The sequence below is a fragment of the Lutra lutra genome, chromosome 6, assembly GCF_902655055.1.
Source record: "Lutra lutra chromosome 6, mLutLut1.2, whole genome shotgun sequence".
Taxonomy (NCBI): domain Eukaryota; kingdom Metazoa; phylum Chordata; class Mammalia; order Carnivora; family Mustelidae; genus Lutra; species Lutra lutra.
Window position 1 is genome coordinate 121,514,759 of NC_062283.1, and position 21,974 is coordinate 121,536,732.

The following is a 21,974-nucleotide window of genomic DNA, read 5'->3' on the forward strand; positions in this document are numbered from 1 at the left end:
CCCAGCAACCAAAACCTGTGGGCACTTGTTATTTGCTCTCAGCAGCAATGTGGCTATGTCCTTTTTATGTCTTCTATGCCTCTTTCGCTTCCTATTGCTTCAGTGTTAAGACACTGTCATCTTCATCTCAAGGGCCTTTTCTGACAGGTCTTCCTCTATGGGACTCCTAGATGTTAGTATTCCCAGAATTCTGCTCTTGGCCCTTGATTCATACTTAAGACTTTCACCAGTTAATTTTATCTACCACGGTGCCCCTCACCTCTTCCAAGTAGACTCACTCACGTATAAAGTCAGACCTTCCTCCTGCATTTCAAACTGAAATACTAACTGCCTACTGTCCTCAACCAGTTCAGGTGCTTTGAGGAATCACAGGCACGCCAAAGTCAATGTGCCCTTCCTACCTTCACCCACTGTTTTATGATTAATGGCATGTCCATCCACCTAGTCATTTTGAGCAGAAACCTGAAAGTCTCTCTGATGTTCTGCTTCCTCTAGAGATGAACATTTACTAGTTACTTTCAATTTCTACTGTCTGAGCTCTGGAATATTTCTCCTATTCATCTCCTTTCCAAATCTTCCAATATTCAGGCTTCATCATTTCTTGCCTCAATGACAGCAGTAGTTTCCTAACTGCTGTCCCCTGCCTCCCACCCTGACCTCCTCTCAGTCTACTCTTCATTTGCCAGCGGGGTAATCGAAGATAGAAATCTCATTTTCTTATTCTCATTTTTAAAATAAATTAAATAAAACCTTCAGTGTTTCCCTACTGACTACAGAAAAGGTTCACTGTCTTCTTTATACCATGACACATAGGAAAGACGGAATTTACATGAAGGCCAAAAACTTAGGCAATTACTCTAATTGTGGGCCAACACAGGTGCAAAAATACCTGCATATTATGGGTAATTCCTGGAATGTTAGCTATTCCCCCACCTTTCTCTCCCTCTCAAAAAAGCATTACAAAGAATACAAGAGAATACAAGAAAGTGAGTGTGAAACTATTATGGGTATATAATCTTGGATCTCCTCTAATTTCTTACCAAAAATTACTTATATAAAGTCTCAAGTATCTAGGAGTTCCCCCAATTAATCTTGCTGTGTACTGAAGAAACACAGCATCCTGAGGAACACGGGTTGAAGGGATAAAACGCAAATCTCTCAGTAAAACCTGCAAGACCTCTCTGACGCAGACTGTGCACCGCCAGTGCTAGGATGTCCTGATCACATCTACACGAATGGTGTGCCACGGAGTTAGGCATTGAGGCAGTTCGAGCCTCCATCCAGTTTCATCTCCTATGGCCTCTGCTATCAAATCCTCTTCCAGTCACCCTGAAAGGCGGGAGTTCCCAAATAGGTCACACGTGTTCACTTCCTCTCACCTCTGTACATTCTCTTCCCTCTGCCTGAAGTTCCCCTTAGTTATTCATCGGAATGCTCTGTGTCAGCCATTTCTCTAGTCTGGATAAAATTCAAAAACTGTTCAAAACATATTTGCTGAATTTAAATCTCTACTTTGTAGTTTTAGGAAGTGGGTAAGAATCAAAGAAGTGATTTCGTTTCCTCCTGATGAACTGCTCCCACTGTTGTGAGGGTAGATGCTCCCTGAAGCCCTGGGGGACAACCCTGTCAGGATCCCATGCTCCTCTTTCCCCAACTCAACTCTCCCTTCACCTTTCCTTAGTCCTCTCACCCAGGGGCCAGCGGGTCTCATCCAATCTGTGAAGCTTTCTTTCTATAACACAAGACTTGACCTAGACAGCCTGGGTGGGATCCTGGCACATGGCTTACTGACTAAATTACCTTGGATCCTTAACTTCATCTTTTCGTGGCAGCTTTAGCTACTCCACAGGATGTATGGCAGCATTTTAACTGTAAATGTTGTACAGGCATTGTGGTGACCATTAGGCCTTCAAGAGGCCATCTTACTGTTCCATGCAAGTTAAGCTACTTGTGTTATTACAAAGAAACCTGAAATACCTACCAGTTTGGAAGAGGATAGTCTAAATTGGCTAAAATTTGTGTTTATAAATTTTTCCTAAAAAGACTTGGTTATATTGTTTTTAACCACACATAGCAGTTATCAGCGAGGGACAAAAATGCCTGGTGGTCCGCTTCTGGCATCTGATGCCTGGGAGCCAGGGATGCTAAACATATTGCACAAATGCCCCTGGAGAGACATAGTGAAAACAAGGCTTTCAGCAGAGGCACCTTCCACCTACCTAGACCAAAAATTATAACTAGTCAGTAGATTATAAACGAGAGTTAGTAGAAAAGCATAAAGGACACTTGGAGAAACTATGGGCTTATCAAGTAGATAAGCATCCCTTTCACAGTCTTACTAACACTCTAATGCAAGACAAAAGTGGTAAGATTACATAATTTTGTCTAGTTTTTTCAAAATCAAAACATAGCTGACCCTTGAACAACAGCAAAAGTTAAGGCTGTCATCCCCCGCCCACAGCTGAAAATCCATATATAACTTCTGACTCCCCAAAAAGTCAACTACTAAGAGCCTACTGTTGACTTAATTAAGCCTTACAGCTAACACAAATAGTCAAGTAACACATTTTGTATATTATATGTATTATGACTATATTCTTTCAATGACATAAGCTAGAGAAGAGAAAATGTTAAGAAAATCCTAAGGAAAATGCATTTACAGTACTACACTGTAAAAAAAAAAACTATGTATAAGTGGACCCACACAGTTTAAAAACCATGTTGTTAAAGGTTAATTATATATAATACATGAGATTACATACACTTTACCAACGCTTGCCATTTCTCTGATAGTAAAATAAACATTAATACCTAAACATTTAAAAATTATAGTGTTATGTCAATACTGCTACTAATTATCTTTGGCTTACCTCATAAGGCAGTTTATCAAAATATCCATTATTTGGCCCCTCCCCGAGGGCAGTATTACTAAACTTTTTGTTAAGACTATCCATTCCACAAACATCCTCTTCTTCATAGTCTTCATCTTCTAAATCATTCATGTCAATAAGTGAAGTCTTGAGAGAAAGCACTGGCTTGTCCTTTGTACCATGTAACACGACGGCATCTAATTCAGTGTAATAATCCAAAAGAGAACTATTTACTTCCAGACGTATGAGGTTTGTGGGAAAATTTATCTGCTTGATACAAGGCTTAAACTGGCGAGCCTGGGAAGCATTCACCTTCGTCGGTTTCTCAGACCAAAGAATCTCCCATCTGCCAAAGAAAGAAACTTACCTATAATACGCTTTGAAATGAAATTTACTGTTACCTTAAGATTATGGCCCCATTCCCAATATGTTCGTGTGATGCACAAAGGTATGAAATAAGGTGAACAGAATCAAACACAAGTATTGTTCCAGTACATAAAAGAAATATATACTAAATGCCATATATTTTGAAATATCTATACTGCTTAAATTATTTTTATAATTCCCTAGAAAGTTCTTTCTGGCAAATTTCACATTGGTTAGAAACTGGCATTGCTAGAGCTACATGAGGAACACCATTTGGTTTTACAGAAAAAGGAAACCCTAAGTCAGAATAAGGCGCACAGGATGAACAAAGGTCTGCTGTGTCCCTGTCCTAAACCAACTGTGGAAACGACACTGAGCGTCTTGTCACACCAGGGTCTCCTTGTCCAGCTTTTTCATTTCTTTACTGGCGTCATATAAACTCAAAACTTCCGTTATCTCTGATTTTCTTTCATCTGGTCATTAAGTTTCATCAAACTTTTCATGAAATTCTTGCGTTTATATGCTTTTCCTCTGAATTCCCATTATTCTCCTCTTTCAGCCATCTGTGTATGTTCCGTATCTAGCAAGTATCTAACACATACCACGTAAATAACATCTTCTCCTACTCCTCCAAGATGAACCCCACGTTCCAGCCAGATTAGTCATTACCTTCTGTATAATAAACTCATTTCCATCGTTGTGTCTTTGCTCATGTTGTCTCCCCACAACAAAAGGCCCAACCTGCAATTATCAGCCCATTGATTCTTCAAGGTCCAACTCACATGCCATCCCTTCATAGAGTTCTCCTTATAAAACTGTTTTCCAAAATTATTTAAAGATTCTCCATAATGTAGCATCATTAGATATGTAATATTCGCACATATGTGTTATTAGTAACCATTTCTAATATTGTTCCCAAATTTATCAGAGAAACTTAAAAGTGCAGACAAAAAAACACTGTAATAAACATCTTTCTATTTCTAATGACTTTGGTTAGCAGAAATTTTAAATACAGATTTCATGTCAAAGACTAAGTATTTCTAAGTCTCTCAACACATACTTCAAACTGCTTTCAAAGAAGCTTATGCCAATAGCATTTAAGAATGACTACTGAGGGATGCCTCGGTGGCTCAGTCAGTTAAGCCTCTGACTCTTGATTTTGGCTTAGGCCATGATCTCAGGGTTATGAGACTGAGCCCTGTGTTTCCACGCTCAGCACAGAGTCTGCTTAAGATTCTCTCTCTCTCTTTACCCCCCACGCCCCCCCACCCCCTGCAAGCACACATGCTCTCTCTCTAAAATAATACATGAACTCTTCAAAAAGAATGACTACTGAAAGTTTTATTTATTTTTAAAAAATAATCTGTAATTTCTTGGTAAGCCACATCTCCACAAGACATAATTTATAATTTACTGATTACCAATAACACTTAAAATGTTTTCACAAACTTATGAATCATATGAGGTCTTTTCTTTTTAATATATTGTCTATTCATTTCCTTGGCCGAGTGACCTATCAAGATTTAAGTAAAAACTGATTACAGCAAGGCATTTAGAAACTGAAATAGACAAAAGAGTGTGAGTCAAAACTACAGAAGTCATCAACATGCAGGTCCCTAATGGTCTTTAGGCCAAGATGGCAGCAAGAAAGGCACAGAGCACCAATCTGGAAGCACACGGCAGAAGTTCTTGGGGATTATATAAACACGTCACTAACCATTATAGAGAAACTTTTGCAGTTACGAGCACCTTTTTAATCACTTCATATCTGCTACTTTTATAAAACCCATCACACATAAAGAGCCTGTGAGTATTATACCTGGAGATAACACGGAAGTAGGAATGGAGAGATCAGTGTCACTCTCTAACCAACCTTGGGAGACTAGGGAAGAGTTCTAAGGAGTAGAGCAAGTTGTAGCAGGTTCAGAGTGAAGGAAAGCACACTGGACATCTTGCTCTTCCTGTGACAAGGTAGTAAAGCCCACCTAGAGTGCCAGGCTAGACCCAAGTACCCCTAGAGCTTAACTGCAAAAATCTTGAGGGTTCCTAACAACAGAACTGATTTCAACACTCTAATGTAAACCTATGCAGTTAAATAGAGCTAGCCATACAGATACAAGGAACTGAAGTATGAATCATTTAAAACCATGTTGGTGAGAAAATGCATTCCTAATTTGGGACAGTATATTTCCAAAAATCATGAGGCAAATGGTTTTACTATTTGTAAACAGTAAACTCTTACTATTTGTTGCCACGCTAAAATGACATCAGATGTTAGAGGAACACTATTGTCTGGAAACAAGGACTGCACAGGACCCTGTAAAGTAATGGCCCATACTGGGTCACGACACATGTGGTCTAACCCTGTCTATTATGATTTAGCTTCACTGAGGAGTTTTTATGAGGCTTAACAGAAACACTGAAAATGTGATATTAGAAATCACCTCTGCCAGGTCCTTTGCAATAAATAAACACACAACTAACACATGTTCTTCATGTATAGTTTGAACTGCATTATAATACAAATTACATTATAAATTTACAAACATCAGCTTAAAGAAACCACTGCCTAGAGAAGATTCTATTTTAATAAGGTATCAATCCACTAAACTCCTCCCTACCTACCTTGCAGAATGGACAAAGTTAGATGATGCTTTAAATCGACTTCCTTAACCTTTCTAGTATATTTAAACATATCAGGATTAATGTTATTTTAGCAACATTTTGTTTCTTCTATGTAGCATGAATATTCTATATTTACTTACACATATATCTTAAATTGTGGATATGATAGTACAGAGAACATGATGGGTTTTTTAGTTTTTTTTTTAATATCACCAGTTTTTAGAAATATTTAAAAATGTCTAAATATAAGAAACTTCCATGTATCTAAATTAGTTATTTATATTTTACATTTTCTTGATAACCTAAAAAGTAGCAAAAATTATAAAAAGAGAAAAATTACTTTATTAGGTCTGTGGCCATCTGAATTAAACTAACTTTAACCATAAGACCAATACAAATTGATCCTGAGGTGTCTGCATTAAAGCGGATTTTTACTTAAAATTTCCTAATAGAATTACAATATATTATTTCAAAGTTAGAAAGAGAAAGGTATCTATTTTATTCAACAAGAGAATATGCCAATATTACTTTATTCTGGAAAACTGAAGCCAGAATCTTAAAACCTAGTCAGCGAAAACAAGCAAGCAAATACAAACAAATGTACATGTGCACACATGTGGATGAACACACACACACACACACACACACACACACACACACACACACACTCCTTACTGTGAGACAGCCCAACTCTTTCAATCCTCTTGACCCAGTACAGTGTTAAGGAGATCAGACTGCTTTAAGTCATGCCCTCTGTAGTCTATACATTTATCTGTTTACTATGTACTCACATACTGTGTGTGTGTGTGTGTGTATGGGACAAATCTGACAGACTCCAACGTCCTATGTAAGTATTTAAAGCTACAGTATTACATATGAAAATTCAGCTTGGAATTCCATTCTGGCTGTGCTCAGAGCACTTAATTCTGGGATGGTGGCCAAGGGCATCCTCTTCACCGGCCCACTTGTTTCCCCGTTCTGTTGATTGTACTACTGAATGCCTACTATGTGTCCAGTACCTAGAAACAAAGAAACAAACCACTCCATCTCCGTGATGTTAATTTGTTGCTGGCCCCACTGAGAACATCTCTCTAGGGCTCCCCAGAAGCAACTGGTAAATAGAGAAAGAGAGATGTTCACCAATGGAAACCAGAGAAACAAGTTTTCCAGCATACTTAGGTTGGAAACCTGGCGCACGGATGCAAAAAGCTTCCCTTCTAATCAAAATTTCTCCTGGTTGATAAGCGCATCTAGCAGCCAGCACAAAGCAAGTTCTCTTGCTAACACTGCTCTGTTCCATCAGCTGAAAGTGAAAGGACAGAAGAGGAGCACCAATGAGAATAAAAGAAGAGTATTCTGATACACACCTACTCACTCCCTGCCTCCCAGCCCATCTCTAATTGGAACTAACTAACATCTGCTTTAACAAAAACATGCTTGTTGGCCTACAAAGTCAGGACCACACTATGACCAATCTGTGAAATTGTTGTTTAAGCAACTCCCTTTGGCAGCAAATTCACTCTAGGACAGCCACTTTTTGCTCTCTTAACTTCAGTATTATATAACTGAGTGCTTTTAACACTCAGAAAAATCCATACCACTGAATTTTATCCCCAAATAACTTTATTCTAATCAGTTTCTTTAATATGACCTCAATTTATCCTTTTCTTTTCTTCTCTTTTCCTGTCTCTTTCTTCCAATGTGTAACCCCATGCTAGCCTATCTTCTGACCCTTACACAAGCATCCATTAAGATCTTACCCTCAGGACAGGGACATTGGATACTACCGGTTTTCTTTTCTCTGAATCAGGCACTAGCCAAGATGTCAGAAGACTTTGAGATCTTATAGAACTACCTGTAACTTGTCTACTTCACTTACTGAACAAAAAAAAAAAAAAAGGAAACCAGACAAAATGGGAAAAGACTGCTTTTAATTTTTGAATGTTCTGGGACTACAAGTCCATTTCATGCCAATTCCTGAGCCACTCCCAACACACTCGCTTGCTAACTCTTACGGTAGGCATAAAACCATGTGCTCAATTAAAATAATAGGCAGTACAGTCCAGGGGTTCCTAAACAACAGCGTGTGATGGAGATTTCCATGAATAAATGTGAAAAATAAGGAAATGTATTGGTGTATATAAAAATATGCACACATATACATGTAAAATCGCCAACCACTCTTTAGATTCTGATCATGCCAATTTCCCAGTACAAACTGAGGTTTCTTTTATGAAGTGATGGTGATGATAAATAGTATTTAATGGGTTTGCCTTTTTAGGCGTACTTATTTAGCAAAGTAAATAATCTGACAATCTATATCAGTTCTCTAATGTTTACTATTATTATGTTTATCCTATAAACTATTATCCTAGTTTATGAGAGCCAACGCCCCCTACCTGTACTCCACTCAGACCTCCTGGGCAGTTCTGTGGGCCCACCCTCCTCACATCCTTGCTTTGCGGCTAAGGGCTTCCCCCTGCAGCCATCTTCAGAGAACTACTTGGGCTCCTAGAGCCTCTTCGTCCAGAGAGTGGCCTGTGCCTGGCAGATTTCCATTCCCCTTGCCACTCCTCTAGCCCCCAGTCCAAGACAAACCGGTGTAGAAACCTAAGAGCCCAGCTCCCCAGCAACTTTTCCTCCAGGCTGACTGGGACTTCTTATGAAAGTGCATCCTTGTCTGACTTCTTCCCTTCCCTGCAGTGCTCTCCCCATTCTCATAGTGGTTCCTCCAGGAGCCTTTCCATTGCAATCCTCCGCATAACAACAGTCCTCTCAAGGTCTGCTTCTCAGACACTGGATCTAAGAGCCCTGTGATTTCCAAAGTCTGGAAACCACTAGTCTAGATCTAAAGAATGGCACTTCCATGCTTGTGGCCCTTTGCTAGCTTGTTGTCTACATTCAAACCTTGTCACTTCTTTAAACACCAAGACCTCACCTCACGACTTCACCTTTGCAATGTGCTTTTCTTTCTCCACCTTTCCTATCCAAACTAAAGCTTCACTCAACTTTTGGGTCTCTGTTAAGTCACTTCCTTAAGGAAGACCTCTCTGAGCCCCACAGACTAGGTTTGCCCTCCACCAGCACATGATCTCTATGATCTCCCAGTCTTCTTCCAGGCTGGCCTGTAACACTCAAACAACAAGAGCCAGGTTTGTCAGGTTCTTTGTTTGTTCCCAGCAGTGAAGCAGCAGAGAAGGTGATCAATGTTTCTGTTTAAAGAAATTCACCAAAATGTTAACAGTTACTGAATCTGGGGAGAGTTGTAGGTTTTTGTCCCCCCCCCCATGTATTTTCTTTCTTGATATTTTATAACAAGTTTTTTAAAATAATGAAACCTCTACTGATTTCATAATCAGTAAAATTTAAAAGGTCCTTTTTTTATCCTGCAATAACATATATTGGTTAGATTCCTTTTCTCTTAAAATTTAAAGGAATGGTATTTTCTGTGGAATAAAGCTAAAAATAAAATAAGCAAATTCTTCTAATTATTGCTACATTTGTAAATAAAGTTGTCACTTTAATCACAACCATATACCACAACTCTAGGAACCCAAGAGCATGATTTATATTCAAAATGAGTTATGCAGACATTATGGTTTAAAGATATTACATGTTTCATAGATCTCATTCCCAAATTTACCTAGCTTTTCAGGGGAAAAAGTGCTTAACTTTGTAGGAAAGAGACAAAGAATGACAGAAGCCAATAAAAACAATTCTCACATAAGAAAGGATCCTGCCCAAAGTACTTTTTTTTCTCAGAAGCAAACCAAAACATATCTGTATATTAAAGGATGTGGTTTTCTGTTTTTTTTTTTTTTAAATAGGCTCATTAATAATATTCACGATGAATTACCAAGGTCATTCTGAAAAGACAAATAAAGACTATTCCAGCAGTCTCCAGCTTGAGCTGAGCTGTACTCTGCATTTGTTTCCTGAGACTGGGGAGGTGTTCCCTTAGAGTTGAGGGGACGAGGGCCTTCAAGGAAGCAGTGTAACTGATCCTTGTCCCCACTCCTCCTTCAGTGGAAGCTGGGGACTGACAACTTAACAGGGGCCCACAAACTGCTCCAGCGTTAGAATAAGTTCAAATCAGCAGGGCTTCTTGACTATTTTGTTCTTGTTCACTGCTGTATCCCCAGTACACAAATCAACACTTAGCACATGGAAGACACACATATATTTAATAAATTAATTAGTAAAGTGATAGAAGGATCAGTGGTATCAACAAGTAATAGAAAAATGAGCAAATAATATGATTAGATAGTAAATAAATGGCTCTTAAACATGAAGGCATATTCAACCTCAGAGATAATAAATATTTTAACTTAAGGTTTACATGAGATAACATTTTCACCTATCAAAATGACAAAAATATTAAAATTTATGAACACACTCTGTAGATGAGGCCTGGACAAAACATGTATGCATATACAATACTAGCAGGAATATAAATAAGTAGAGCTTCTTTGAAGAGAAATTTGGCACTATATATCAACACGGCAAATGAGGAGACCCCGTCCCCGGCCCAGCAATTCTTTTGGGATCTTAACCCACAGACATACTTGCACATACGGAAACTGATTCATGACACGGTTATTCATTGCATTAATGTTCATAAGAGCAAAAGTATGGAAAAAATAAGTACCCATCAAAAGGTGACTGGTTAATAAGTGGGGACACATGTACACTGTGCTTTACTTGCAACCACAGAAAAGAATGAGGAACCTCTCTTCGCACTTATATGAAAAGGTACAGCATATGCCACTAAGTGAAACAAGGTAGAGGGTGGTGTGAAGAGTCTGCTTACTGTTTGTGTATAAAGAAAACAAAAATATATTTGTATTTGCTTATATCTTCATAAGAAAACTCTGAAAAGAAATAAATGAGTGGATAAAAGTGGTTTCTTTGAAGACGGTTGGGCCTTAGGCACAGGGAGAACAGAGTACATGCAAGACTGCATTATGTGCTTTTTAAATTACTGAACCATGTGAATATATCACTGGATCAGGAATTATATTTTTTTAAAAAGAGGAGGCTGAACTACAAAAAGAGAGAGAGGGGCATTGCTGCACAAATTGATGTAAATAAATAGGCTTTTAGAAAGAATGTATGAATCAAAGCAACATTTGTTTTTAAATGAATATGCTTGCTACAAAGACATTCTCCTAAGATTAAAACTAATTCCCTAAGTACCTCTCCTAAAGTATCACTCTATATAGATCTACTTTGAGTTACTGTGTGTAAAAGCAGTAACATGACGCTTGTTTGAAAATATGTTACTGGTCATATTTCCTACAAACTTCTCAGACTGGCCCACATCCCAATTAGCTGAAATCACGTTTTTTGTTTATAGTAATTTGTGACACACAAATCTCATGATTTATGAATATTACAGCATGAAGTGTTAAAGGTATAACACTTTATAGTGTTATAGTACAGCTTTAAATGCATGATCTTTCTTTTCCCTATCAGAAAACTAAAGAAAATTTTAAAATCCAATTTGTTCAAATTACCTAAAAGAGTAAGAAAAGACCTCCATTATTAAAACAAACAAAACCTCTCAGCCATATAACTTGGTCATTAAAAATGAGTCTTACCTTACTTCAGCTGGTGGAATTGGGGAATAGGGATTTGCAGAACAAGCCAGAATTCTGATGACTGCTCCAGGATGATAGGTTTCCAGAACATGAACGGCTGTTGGATACACCTGTTGTTCAAAAGCAAGTTCCACGTAGTCTTGGCTTTGAAAATTAGGTGGTGTCCTCTTGAATGGCAAGGAAGCACTAGGACACTGATCCCACCATGTTCCGTAAGTTCGAAATACAGCTGTCTGAGTGAAGTCACCAGAACTTGGAAATACATTTGGTACACCTGCCAAATTCCACATGGTATAGGACATACTGTTCTCACTTCCATAATGGGAACTGAAATCGACTACTTCTTTGGCATACTGGACCACCTCTGCGTTGAGAGGGGAAGTCCGGCTGTTTGATTCTATAGTTCTATGGCTGTTCATCATTTCTCCTCTTGCAGCTGTCCTGGCTCGGCGCCGAAGGCATATATAATAAAACATAGTCAGAACTGTTAACATGGGAAAGACTGGTGACATCTAGGTGTGAATTATGAGGCTTCAAAAGGTCAGGTGTCTTCAGTAAAACGCATGAACTCTTTGAACGATGTTCTAAAAAAAATGGATGGCTTGGTAAAGTAAAAATAATTCAAATATACAGAAAAATGCATGGATAAGATAATAATCAGTCTTTTCTCTCAATGTAATTTCCCAGAATGAAACTGGAAAACCACAATTCACTGTAAATGTAAATCTCTGGTATAATTTACGAATGAATTTTTAAGAAACCTAGATATTGATAATGCATATAATTTTATGCTATATGGGAAGCAAAACTGATATTATAAGGTAATGGAAAGTATATGATCCAAAAAACTCTATTTTATACAAAATTATGACTATCTTTCAAAAAATACTAAAGTCCTTGAACTTTTAAAATGAAAATCATTTAAAATATATGGCTAGCCACTGAAACACTGCTTTAAATCCAAAAGAAGGCATTTTATAATTTCACATTTTAACAAATGATTCCCTATTGTTAATTATTACTCACCTCCAAACTTGATAGGTACAGATTTCACATTATGGGAATACAGTTTTCTGGAGCTGACAGTTAATCCAGACCAACTAAATTAACTGCCTTACACATCACAGATCACCAGACAGTGTTTAATTTATAACTCTTAGCAGTATTTGTTAGGGCAGTCCATGGCTGGCTGGCATCTGGTTTGCTGCCAGATACTCTTAGAAATCACTCACCCCAGAGAGAATGGTCACAGGATACACACAGGAAATGCAAAAGTTGGCATTCATCCATGTGGCCTGAAAATTGCATGCTGATTTCAGGTTCAAATGTTGAAATGTCACATTCTTTTACCTATAAGACAACAGTTTTAGAAGATCTTTTTATTTCCAACTTAGGAAGTAAAATATCCCCAAAAGATTACAGATCATCTTTTAGACAATAGACAAACATTGATAAATAGCTACTTATTAAGCAGAACTTTCAAACTGAACAAGTCATATATTTTGGAATCTTGTGGACAATTCTGAATAATTTTAAAATTTTGTGACAGACTGCAATATGTAAAAAATATGTAAAAAATGTAATAATGACCCCTTTCTATATACACAACATAAACCTATAGCTTATGGGTCCACGTATGTGGGCAGACCTGTATTACGGGGACCAAAGCATATTTTTTATCTTATTGTTTTATTTTTCTTTTTAAAACATTTCTGAGTGTAGTTGACACACAACGTTACATTAGGTTCAGGTGTACAACATAGTGATCTAACATCTCTACATGTTATGCTATGCTCACCACAAGTGTAGTTACCATCTGTCACCATATGCTATTAGAGTATCATTGACTATATTCCCTGTGCTGTACCTTTTATTCCCACAACTTATTCATTCCATAACTAGAGGCCTGTGTCTCTCACTCCTCACCCATGTTGCCTGTTCCTCACCCTCCTTTCCTCTAGCAACTAATAGTGTTCTCTGTATTTATAGGTCTGATTCTTTTTGTTTATTCGTTTTGTTTTTTAAATTCCATATAGAAGTGAAATCATGAGGTACTTGTCTTTCTCTAACTTTTTAAAAAGATTTTATTTATTTATTTAACAGAGATCACAAGTAGACAGAGGCAGGCAGAGAGAGAGAGAGGGAGGCAGGCTCCCTGCTGAGCAGAGAGCCTGATGCAGGGCTAGATCCCAGGACCCCGGGATCATGACATAAGCGAAGGGTAGAGGCTTTAACCCACTGAGCCACCCAGGCACCCCTCTCTGACTAATTTCAACTAACATAATGGCCTCTAGGTCCATCCATGTTTTCCCCACAATGGCAACATAATCCTTTTTATGGCCATATTAATATTCTTTTTTATGGCCATTTAATATTCCCGTGTGTGTGTGTGTGTGTGTGTGTTTACATCTTCTCTATCCATCCATCAATCAATGGACATTTAAGTTGCTTCCATATCTGACTAGTGTAAATAATGATGCAAAGAACATAGTGGAGCATATCCTTTTGTGTTACTGTTTTTGTTTTCTTTGGGTAAATACCCAGTGGTGGAATTATTGGATTATATGGTATTTCTATTTTTAATCTTTTGAAGAACCTCCATGCTGTTTTCCAAAGTGGCTGCACCAATTAGATTCCCACCACCAGTGCACAAGGGTTTCTTTTTCTCCACATCTTCGCCAACACTTGTTATTTCTTGTCTTTTTGATTTTAGCCACTCTGACAGGTGTCAGGTGATATCTCATTGTGGTTTTGATTTGCATTTCCCTGATGATTAGTGATGTTGAGCATCTTTTCATGTGTCTAGTGGCCATCTGTATGTCTTCTTCAGAAAAATGTCTGTTCAGGTCCTCTGCCCATTTTTTTAAAATCTTTTTTTAAGGTTTTTATTTTATTTTACCTATTTATTTGACAGAGAGAGAGATCACAAGCAGGCAGAGAGGAAGGCAGAGAGAGAGAGAGAAGGAAGCAGGCTCCCCGCTGAGCAGAGCCCGATGTGGGGCTCAATCCCAGCACCCCGAGATCATGACCTGAGCCAAAGGCAGAAGCTTAACTCACTGAGCCACCCAGACGCCCCCTCTGCCCATATTTTAATCAGACTATTTCTTAAAGGCAGGATCTAGCCAAAGATCTTCATTTCTCAAAGTACTCAGTACACGGTAGGCACAAAATATTTGACATGTTGACAGAAAGGTGATGAACAAACAAAAACCACTATAAATCTAAAATAATTTAAGATTACATAATAGCATTCTTGTGCCTCTTAATCCCAGCCAGATCCAAACACAGTGAAAGGCTTGACAAAATACAACCAGTAAAACAGTAGAGAATTGAGCTTGAAACAAGTGAGGATAATCCACAGTTGTAAGAAACAGAGGAAGGAGAGCAAGAGCTGAAGCTACTATAACTTCTGGAACCAGGTACAAGCCTTAATGGTTGTAAGTGGACTTACACCGTACAGAGAGGTTATTTCAAGCCACAGGTATGTGGAAAGATCTTCATAAAGCCAAAAAACAGGAAAGATCATCCTATCTGTTAAAACCAGAAATATGAAAACTCACTGACCAGGAAGCCTAAGGAGACATGACCTCAATTTGGGTAATGGGGAAAAGTCCGCAGAGGAAAATCAGAATCCTGTTAGGTGTACACCATGCATACAGCATGCGCTGAAATTACCACTACATTCATGAGTTAGAATCTCTACCCCTTCCCCAAGCAAAAAAATTTGAAAAGATAAAGTAGCCCTGAAATGGTAAAACTTTAGAAACTGTCAGGGACAGATGTGAAACCTCTTTACAGGGATACTTCCAGGATGCATGACACAGGACAGACTAAACCCTTACTAAAGATACATCACAGTAAAAACTTACGGACTCCAAGGGAAGATGAACCATGATGAAGGACAGTCAGTAGGCAGGCTCACTAAATGGAGAAATTCGTACCCCAAGAACAAGAAATAACAGAACAGTATTCATTGTTTTTGTACCACACCCAGTGCTCCATGCAATCCGTGCCCTCTCTAATACCCACCACCTGGTTCCCCCAACCCCCCACCCCCCCCACCTCTTCAAACCCTTCAGATTGTTTTTCAGAGTCCATAGTCTATTAGAGAGGGCATGGATTGCATGGAGCACTGGATGTGGTACAAAAACAATGAATACTGTTATACTGAAAATAAATTTTAAAAAATGATTAAAAAAAAAAAAAGAAATAACAGAACAATCTGAACAAGACATTTTTTACAGAAGAGTAACAAAACATGTATTAAAATAAATAAGGTGTTTCTGCAGTGCACATTCCTAGTGCTGATGTACCAGGAATCAAGAAATCAGATTCACCTCAGGAAATATGACACCAAGGGCTAAAGCATAGGTCATGTTATAAATGTGGGAAAAAATAATTATCTAGGATATCACTTCTTTATTCAAATATTTCACCTACCACAAGTATAAATCTATCCCAAAAAAATTACAACTGCACAAATCTCAAATCTTTAATGCCAGAATTTAAAATGAGACAGCTCTTTTATCATATACACTTTATTTCAAAATAAGTCCCCAGGGATATTAACAAGGGTAATTGCTCAAAGAATTTACTTGCTTCTTCTCTTTCTTAAAAGAATAAAATAAACTACAAAAATGAAATTTAGGAAATAAAGAACAATTTATAAGTATCCAACTCAACCAACAGACAATTAGAAGACTGCATGTTTTATTCCTGGAAACCTTCAAAAAAAAACAAAAAAAAAAAACAGAATTCTCTCCGCTAAAGTGGACAGATGAGTTTGGCTATATAATCTTTTTTTTAAGATTTATTTATTTGCAAGAGACAGACAGAGAGGAAAGGGAGGCAGCACATGGGGTTAGGGCAGAAAGAGAGGGAGATAGTCCCAAGCCAACTCCAAGCCAAGCACAGAACCAGAAATGAGCCTCAATCCCAGGACCCTGAGATCATGACCAGAACCGACCAGAAGGGAAACTGAAAGCTAGAAGCTCAACCAACTGCGGCCACGCAGACGCCCCTGGCTATATGATCTTCGGACATCACTTCTCACTCCACAGTCTATATAAACTTGCTTCAAATAGGCTTCTTTCACTTTCTTTACAAAACTGAATTTATCAGAAAGTAGAAATGTTATAAAACATCTGTTTTATAGAAATATCTGTAAAATAAGAAATCATCATTCATGTGAACTTTCATGATCATTCTTGGCATAAAGATTGAGACAAATTGTGAAAAGTCGAATTCTATTTGACACACCAAGCCCCAAACTTTCTGTTTCCCAGCTAGCTTTTACGATTATAGATTATAGGATAATACAAAAGCAGCAAGAATGCAATATAAGCAATATCATCTTTAAGCTGGGTTAAAGTTAAGTAAAATTTTGCACTGAAGCAACATATATAAAAGTGAGTTATAAACTGTAAATATATGTACTATATAATCAAACTTCTACAGAGTAGAAGAGAAACGTAAATGGATGCTTTATTTTTCCAACTATGAATAACAATAATCATTTTTTGTAAGATAAAGCTAAAAATGACAAGTTTTTGAAAGAAGGAAGAGCAGTACACAGTACGCTGAAAAAGCAAATATATTTTTTTCCAGCCATACCATTCAGAAAAATGTAATAAAATTAAAACCTGTTTTTGAAAATGTAAACAAGGCATAGAAATAAAAAAGGAAGTGTGCAAACCCATTGTTAACCCCTTTTGTTGATTCTAAGCTCCTTTCCAATCAACTAAGATGATGCTATTAAAATGTTTTTGAGGGGGTAGAACATATGGAGAAGAAAGGATAGCTCACTCTACTCTTCCCTGGGAAATGAAGCTGAAAAAGGTAATAGAGCCATAGTCTCAGGACTCATGTGGGCAGCAACGGCCAATGCTGAAGTCCAAATTGTCCATGTACTGTCTGGACTTTTGCCAAGGCATGGAGGCAATTTGTGATAACCAATGAATATCCCAACGGGCAATGAACCAAATGCAAAAGACACAATAACTCTATTTTGTGAGGAGAATGGGATTCAAAGACAAAATGGCTTTTCCCACCTGGTGCAAATAAATAAATATTAGTCTGGTACACTCAAGGGATCCAAAAGGGTGATTATAAAATATACCTTTAGAGACATTTCTTTTCCAATTTATTCAAAATGCTACTTTAATTTTTAAAACTCTCACAACATATAAGAATATTATTTTCCATTTAACAAAAGTCACAATTACAAATAGGGTCATCCTTATTTTCTTAGTTATTTAATCCAATTACTTATCAACAATGGCTATGAGGGGAGAAATTCTCCACAACACACGGAACTTTCATACTAGCACAATCAAGGAATACAGAACAACAACCATTTTAACTTCTATCCTGAGACTTCCATACTCCTTGGGAAACAACTTGCTTTACACGACATGATTTTATTATAATACAACTTTATTTTCAACTACATCTTTCATATTATAAAATGCTTAACAAAGTTAAAAATACAATTACAGAGAAAGCAGTAAGAGTGGAAAAGAGAAATTAAGAGGTATAGACAAGGGAGAACATATGTTTTCTACTGAGATTTGAAGTGAGATGGGGAGTCGATGAGGCGGAGAGAAGCAGGATGGCAGGAACTGCAGAGAAGACGGCTCCTGCTCGTGCTCCCGCTCCCGCTCCCGCTCCCGCTCCCGCTCCCCCTCCCGCTCCTCCTCCTCCTCCTCCTCCTCCTCCTCCTCCTCCTCCTCCTCCTGCTCCTCCTCCTCCTCCTCCTCCTCCTCCTCCTCCTGCTCCTCCTCCTCCTCCTCCTCCTCCTCCTCCTGCTCCTGCTCCTGCTCCTGCTCCTGCTCCTCCTCCTGCTCCTGCTCCTGCTCCTCCTCCTCCTCCTCCTCCTCCTCCTCCTCCTGCTCCTCCTCCTGCTCCTCCTCCTGCTCCTCCTCCTGCTCCTGCTCCTGCTCCTGCTCCTGCTCCTGCTCCTGCTCCTGCTCCAGTACAGGAAAGAGGAGGAAGGAAAAGGACTTTTCTTAAACAAAAGGAGGCAATCAGAATGAACATGAACCAGGACCATGGCCAGGCCAGGTTCACGGTGGGATGAAAGAACCTAGAGACAAGCTTAAAACTCCAAGAGGATTCTCAACTTAAACTGAAAAGATAGAAGGAAAGAAAAAAGGACAGGCAAAAAGGCACGGCCAGATACTGAAGTCACCACACAGTCCTGCTGCAGAAGGGCCCACAGAGATAAGCCAATGAAGTGACGGGGAAAGACAAGGGTCTGGGCAGCTCGGCGACCTCACACCTAAATGTAACAGAGTGCATAATGTGGTAGGAAATCAAGATAAAAAGGCCAAACTCGGGGCGCCTGGGTGGCTCAGTGGGTTAAGCCGCTGCCTTCGGCTCGGGTCATGATCTCAGAGACCTGGGATCGAGCCCCGCATCGGGCTCTCTGCTCAGCAGGGAGCCTGCTTCCTCCTCTCTCTCTGTCTGCCTCTCTGCCTGCTTGTGATCTCTCTGTCAGATAAATAAATAAAATCTTTAAAAAAAAAAAAAAAAAGGCCAAACTCAGTAACGTTATCATTTCTGAATCCCGCTGAAACTGATCAACACTATTTTGAGAGAGGACTCTTCTGGACAAGTCTAGAAATCCAGACATCTGTGAATGGAGGAAAATATCAATCAAGAAGAGGGAAATTATATTTGAATTCAGTGCAGCAGCTGTCACTCATTCCCAGGCCCCTTTCCTGGCTTGCCCCCCCCCCCCCCCCCCCGCCGCCCATGCTTCTAGGCCACCACGGGCTCTTCTACATTCTTCTGCCTGTCTGATAACTGTCTGATAACTTCTCCTCCCTGGGCCTTCTTCATTCTCAAATATATAGAAGTACCATTAAAAGAAGGCTGTCTTTTGATGAAATGATACCCAAGAATGTTCCACCTACTTTGGCACATTTCCCTCTCCCTTCCATTTCCACACTCCCCATCTTTGCTGTAGAACATCTGCCCCGCCCCCCACCGCACACCTTGCACACCTCAGCATCTCCAAGTCTTCCACTGAGGCTGGGCTGCTCTGAATGCCCTGTTCTTCCCTGCTTGGCAGCCTCTTACTCATCCGTTAAGGTCAAGTACAGACTTGGTCTATCACTCACTTTTTCTCTGCTCTTACATTTGTGTGCCATTTCTTACATGGTGAGAGATTTCCTTCTACCCCAACACACTATGAATTCCTCAAATTCAGAGAATGTGACTTACTCATAACTGCAGGACTCAGCGCTTTGCACGTCCCAAGATAAGCGAAATAAGCATTTGTTCTGCTTTTTGAAGGCGGGCAGAGAAGATGGCAGGACAGAATTAAAATAAACACAGAAATGAAACCAGAGACTCTTCAAGATAAGAACACGAGGACCGAAAAATGAAGCAAAAAAAGTTCTGTATCTTGATACAGAGCAAAAGAGGGGGAAAATGGATAATAAAAACCGAATCACAATAGGTAAGAATCAAATGTATGACCTTCTTTGAAGCCATCCAATAAGGAATAGTATACATATTGAAATTTTACTGTTCAAAGAGAATGTAAAAAAGTAGTAACCTCTGTTAGTACAAAAGCAGCCCCTGAACACATAAAAGAGACTTGACCTTGGCTACAAAGAAACTCTGATTGAAATTAAAGAAAGATTCATGAAAGAGATGATTGGAGAGGTAAAAGGAAACTATTTTCTCAAATACAATGAATTTTTTTTTTAACACTCCAAATCTGTGTTAAGACCACAGAATGATTAAGAAGAACTGGAAAAACTACAAGTGGAAAAGAAGTTCTTAGAAAAAGTGATAACCTAGGAACAAGAGGGCAGAGACAAGTCAAGGAACGCCATAATAAAAGAGCCAGGTTGATGCTATTCTGGTATTAGATGAGCTAGGGAGGAGCAAAGGCCAAGTGCTAGCAAAGCAGCCCTTTTTTCTTCACCATAATTATTTACATTTCAATGTACTATATTAAAATAATGTACGGGTGTCAGTAAGGAGACTACTGGACTACTGAGGATGGAATATTACTACTTTACATGCCTCTCTCTTCCTCTAAGTAAATTCTCCTCCAATTGAAACATTTTTATTATGATTACAGTTTTTATTCAGCAAGGCCCCAATATAGAATAAACATGCAAGTTCTTAACTGAGCCAAGTGTATGGGCAGGGAAAATAGAGCTTCCTAGCCAACTTCAAAAGTTTTTGAAAATCCAGGTAAATAGAGCAAAAGAAGGGAGGGGAATCACTTGGAAACAAAAAATCTAAAGGCTGAGGGAAAATCCTGAAAACCAAGAAAGACAAACAGTACTTCTTTCTCTTCCAAGAATCGAAGCAGGACTTAGAAATACAAAAAGGATGGCAACAGTAGGCATTTCAGAACATTGGCTGAGTTAATGAACAAACGGTGAGGACCACGTAAGAAGTGCCTAAGAAGGGGCGCCTGGGTGGCTCAATGGGTTAATAAAGCCTCTGCCTTCGGCTCAGGTCATGATCTCAGGGTCCTGGAATCGAGCCCCACATCAGGCTCTCTGCTTAGCGGGGAGTCTGCTTCTTCCTCTCTCTCTGCCTGCCTCTCTGCCTACTTGTGATCTCTGTCTATCAAATAAATAAATAAAATCTTTAAAAAAAAAAAAAAGTGCCTAAGAAGTCAAATGAGGAACAAACTTGTCAGAACACAAGGGAGAAGATTTAGACTCAATTTAACCTAGATATTGATAATGGTTTGTTCTCTCCCTCTTTCTTTGCTAAACTTTCTTTAACAAGCATATCTCACCTTATGAAATATTTCATGACCATACTTTAGTAGAGAAAGAAAGGAATCAAGGAGCCAATGTTTTCTTTTTGTTTTAAAAAGCAGAGCTATAGGGACAGATGTTTGGTGATTTAATACAATGGACCTCAAAACCCTCTTCCTGATGAAAGTGCTATCTCACAAAGTGACAGGAAGGACATGTTTCTAATAATACACATATGATATATAAAGTAACTTGGATAAGATGCCACCATGCCATATTCTCTGTATTTCACCTTTTCTTCCCTTTTAATGATGGGTAAGAATACATCATTGGAATGGGAAGAACTGTGAATTCAGAATCACTCCAAACCTTTGGCAGATATACAATATATATTCAACTAAACACTAAAATATTAGGGATAGCTGGCTAAGGACAATTCTAATGGACTCACTGAAGAGAGAAAAAAAAATATCTCTAGCCACTAAAACCATAAAGTATATTGAATTTACGTTATTCAAATACTAACTATACATTTTTATACCAGTAAAATAAAGAGCTTTTACTTACAGAAATATATTACACTTAGCCTTCCTAACAAAAATCCAACTACAAGATCACAGGTATGTCACTGCTAACCATTCATGCTAAAAGAGAAATTAACTAAAATAGTATAATACTGTTAAATTAACCTTAGTGTGTAATTTACATTCCAAAAAAATGTACCCCATTTTAGGTGTGCAGTATAATGAGTTTCCTAAGACATATACCAATGTAACCAA

At 38.6% G+C, this 21,974-nt stretch overlaps 1 protein-coding gene across 1 annotated transcript in view; it reads right to left on the reverse strand.

Annotated features, from left to right (window-relative positions):
* FBXL4 (F-box and leucine rich repeat protein 4) overlaps positions 1-21,974 on the reverse strand; it is a 77,852-nt gene that overhangs the window by 47,259 nt on the left and 8,619 nt on the right. Inside the window, exons 2-4 of the mRNA XM_047733672.1 lie at positions 12,694-12,811; positions 11,462-12,045; positions 2,871-3,216 (exon numbers count right to left, since the gene is read on the reverse strand). Coding sequence (XP_047589628.1) covers positions 2,871-3,216; positions 11,462-11,973 — 858 coding nt within the window. The 5' untranslated portion in view covers positions 11,974-12,045; positions 12,694-12,811. The remainder of the gene's footprint in view (positions 1-2,870; positions 3,217-11,461; positions 12,046-12,693; positions 12,812-21,974) is intronic.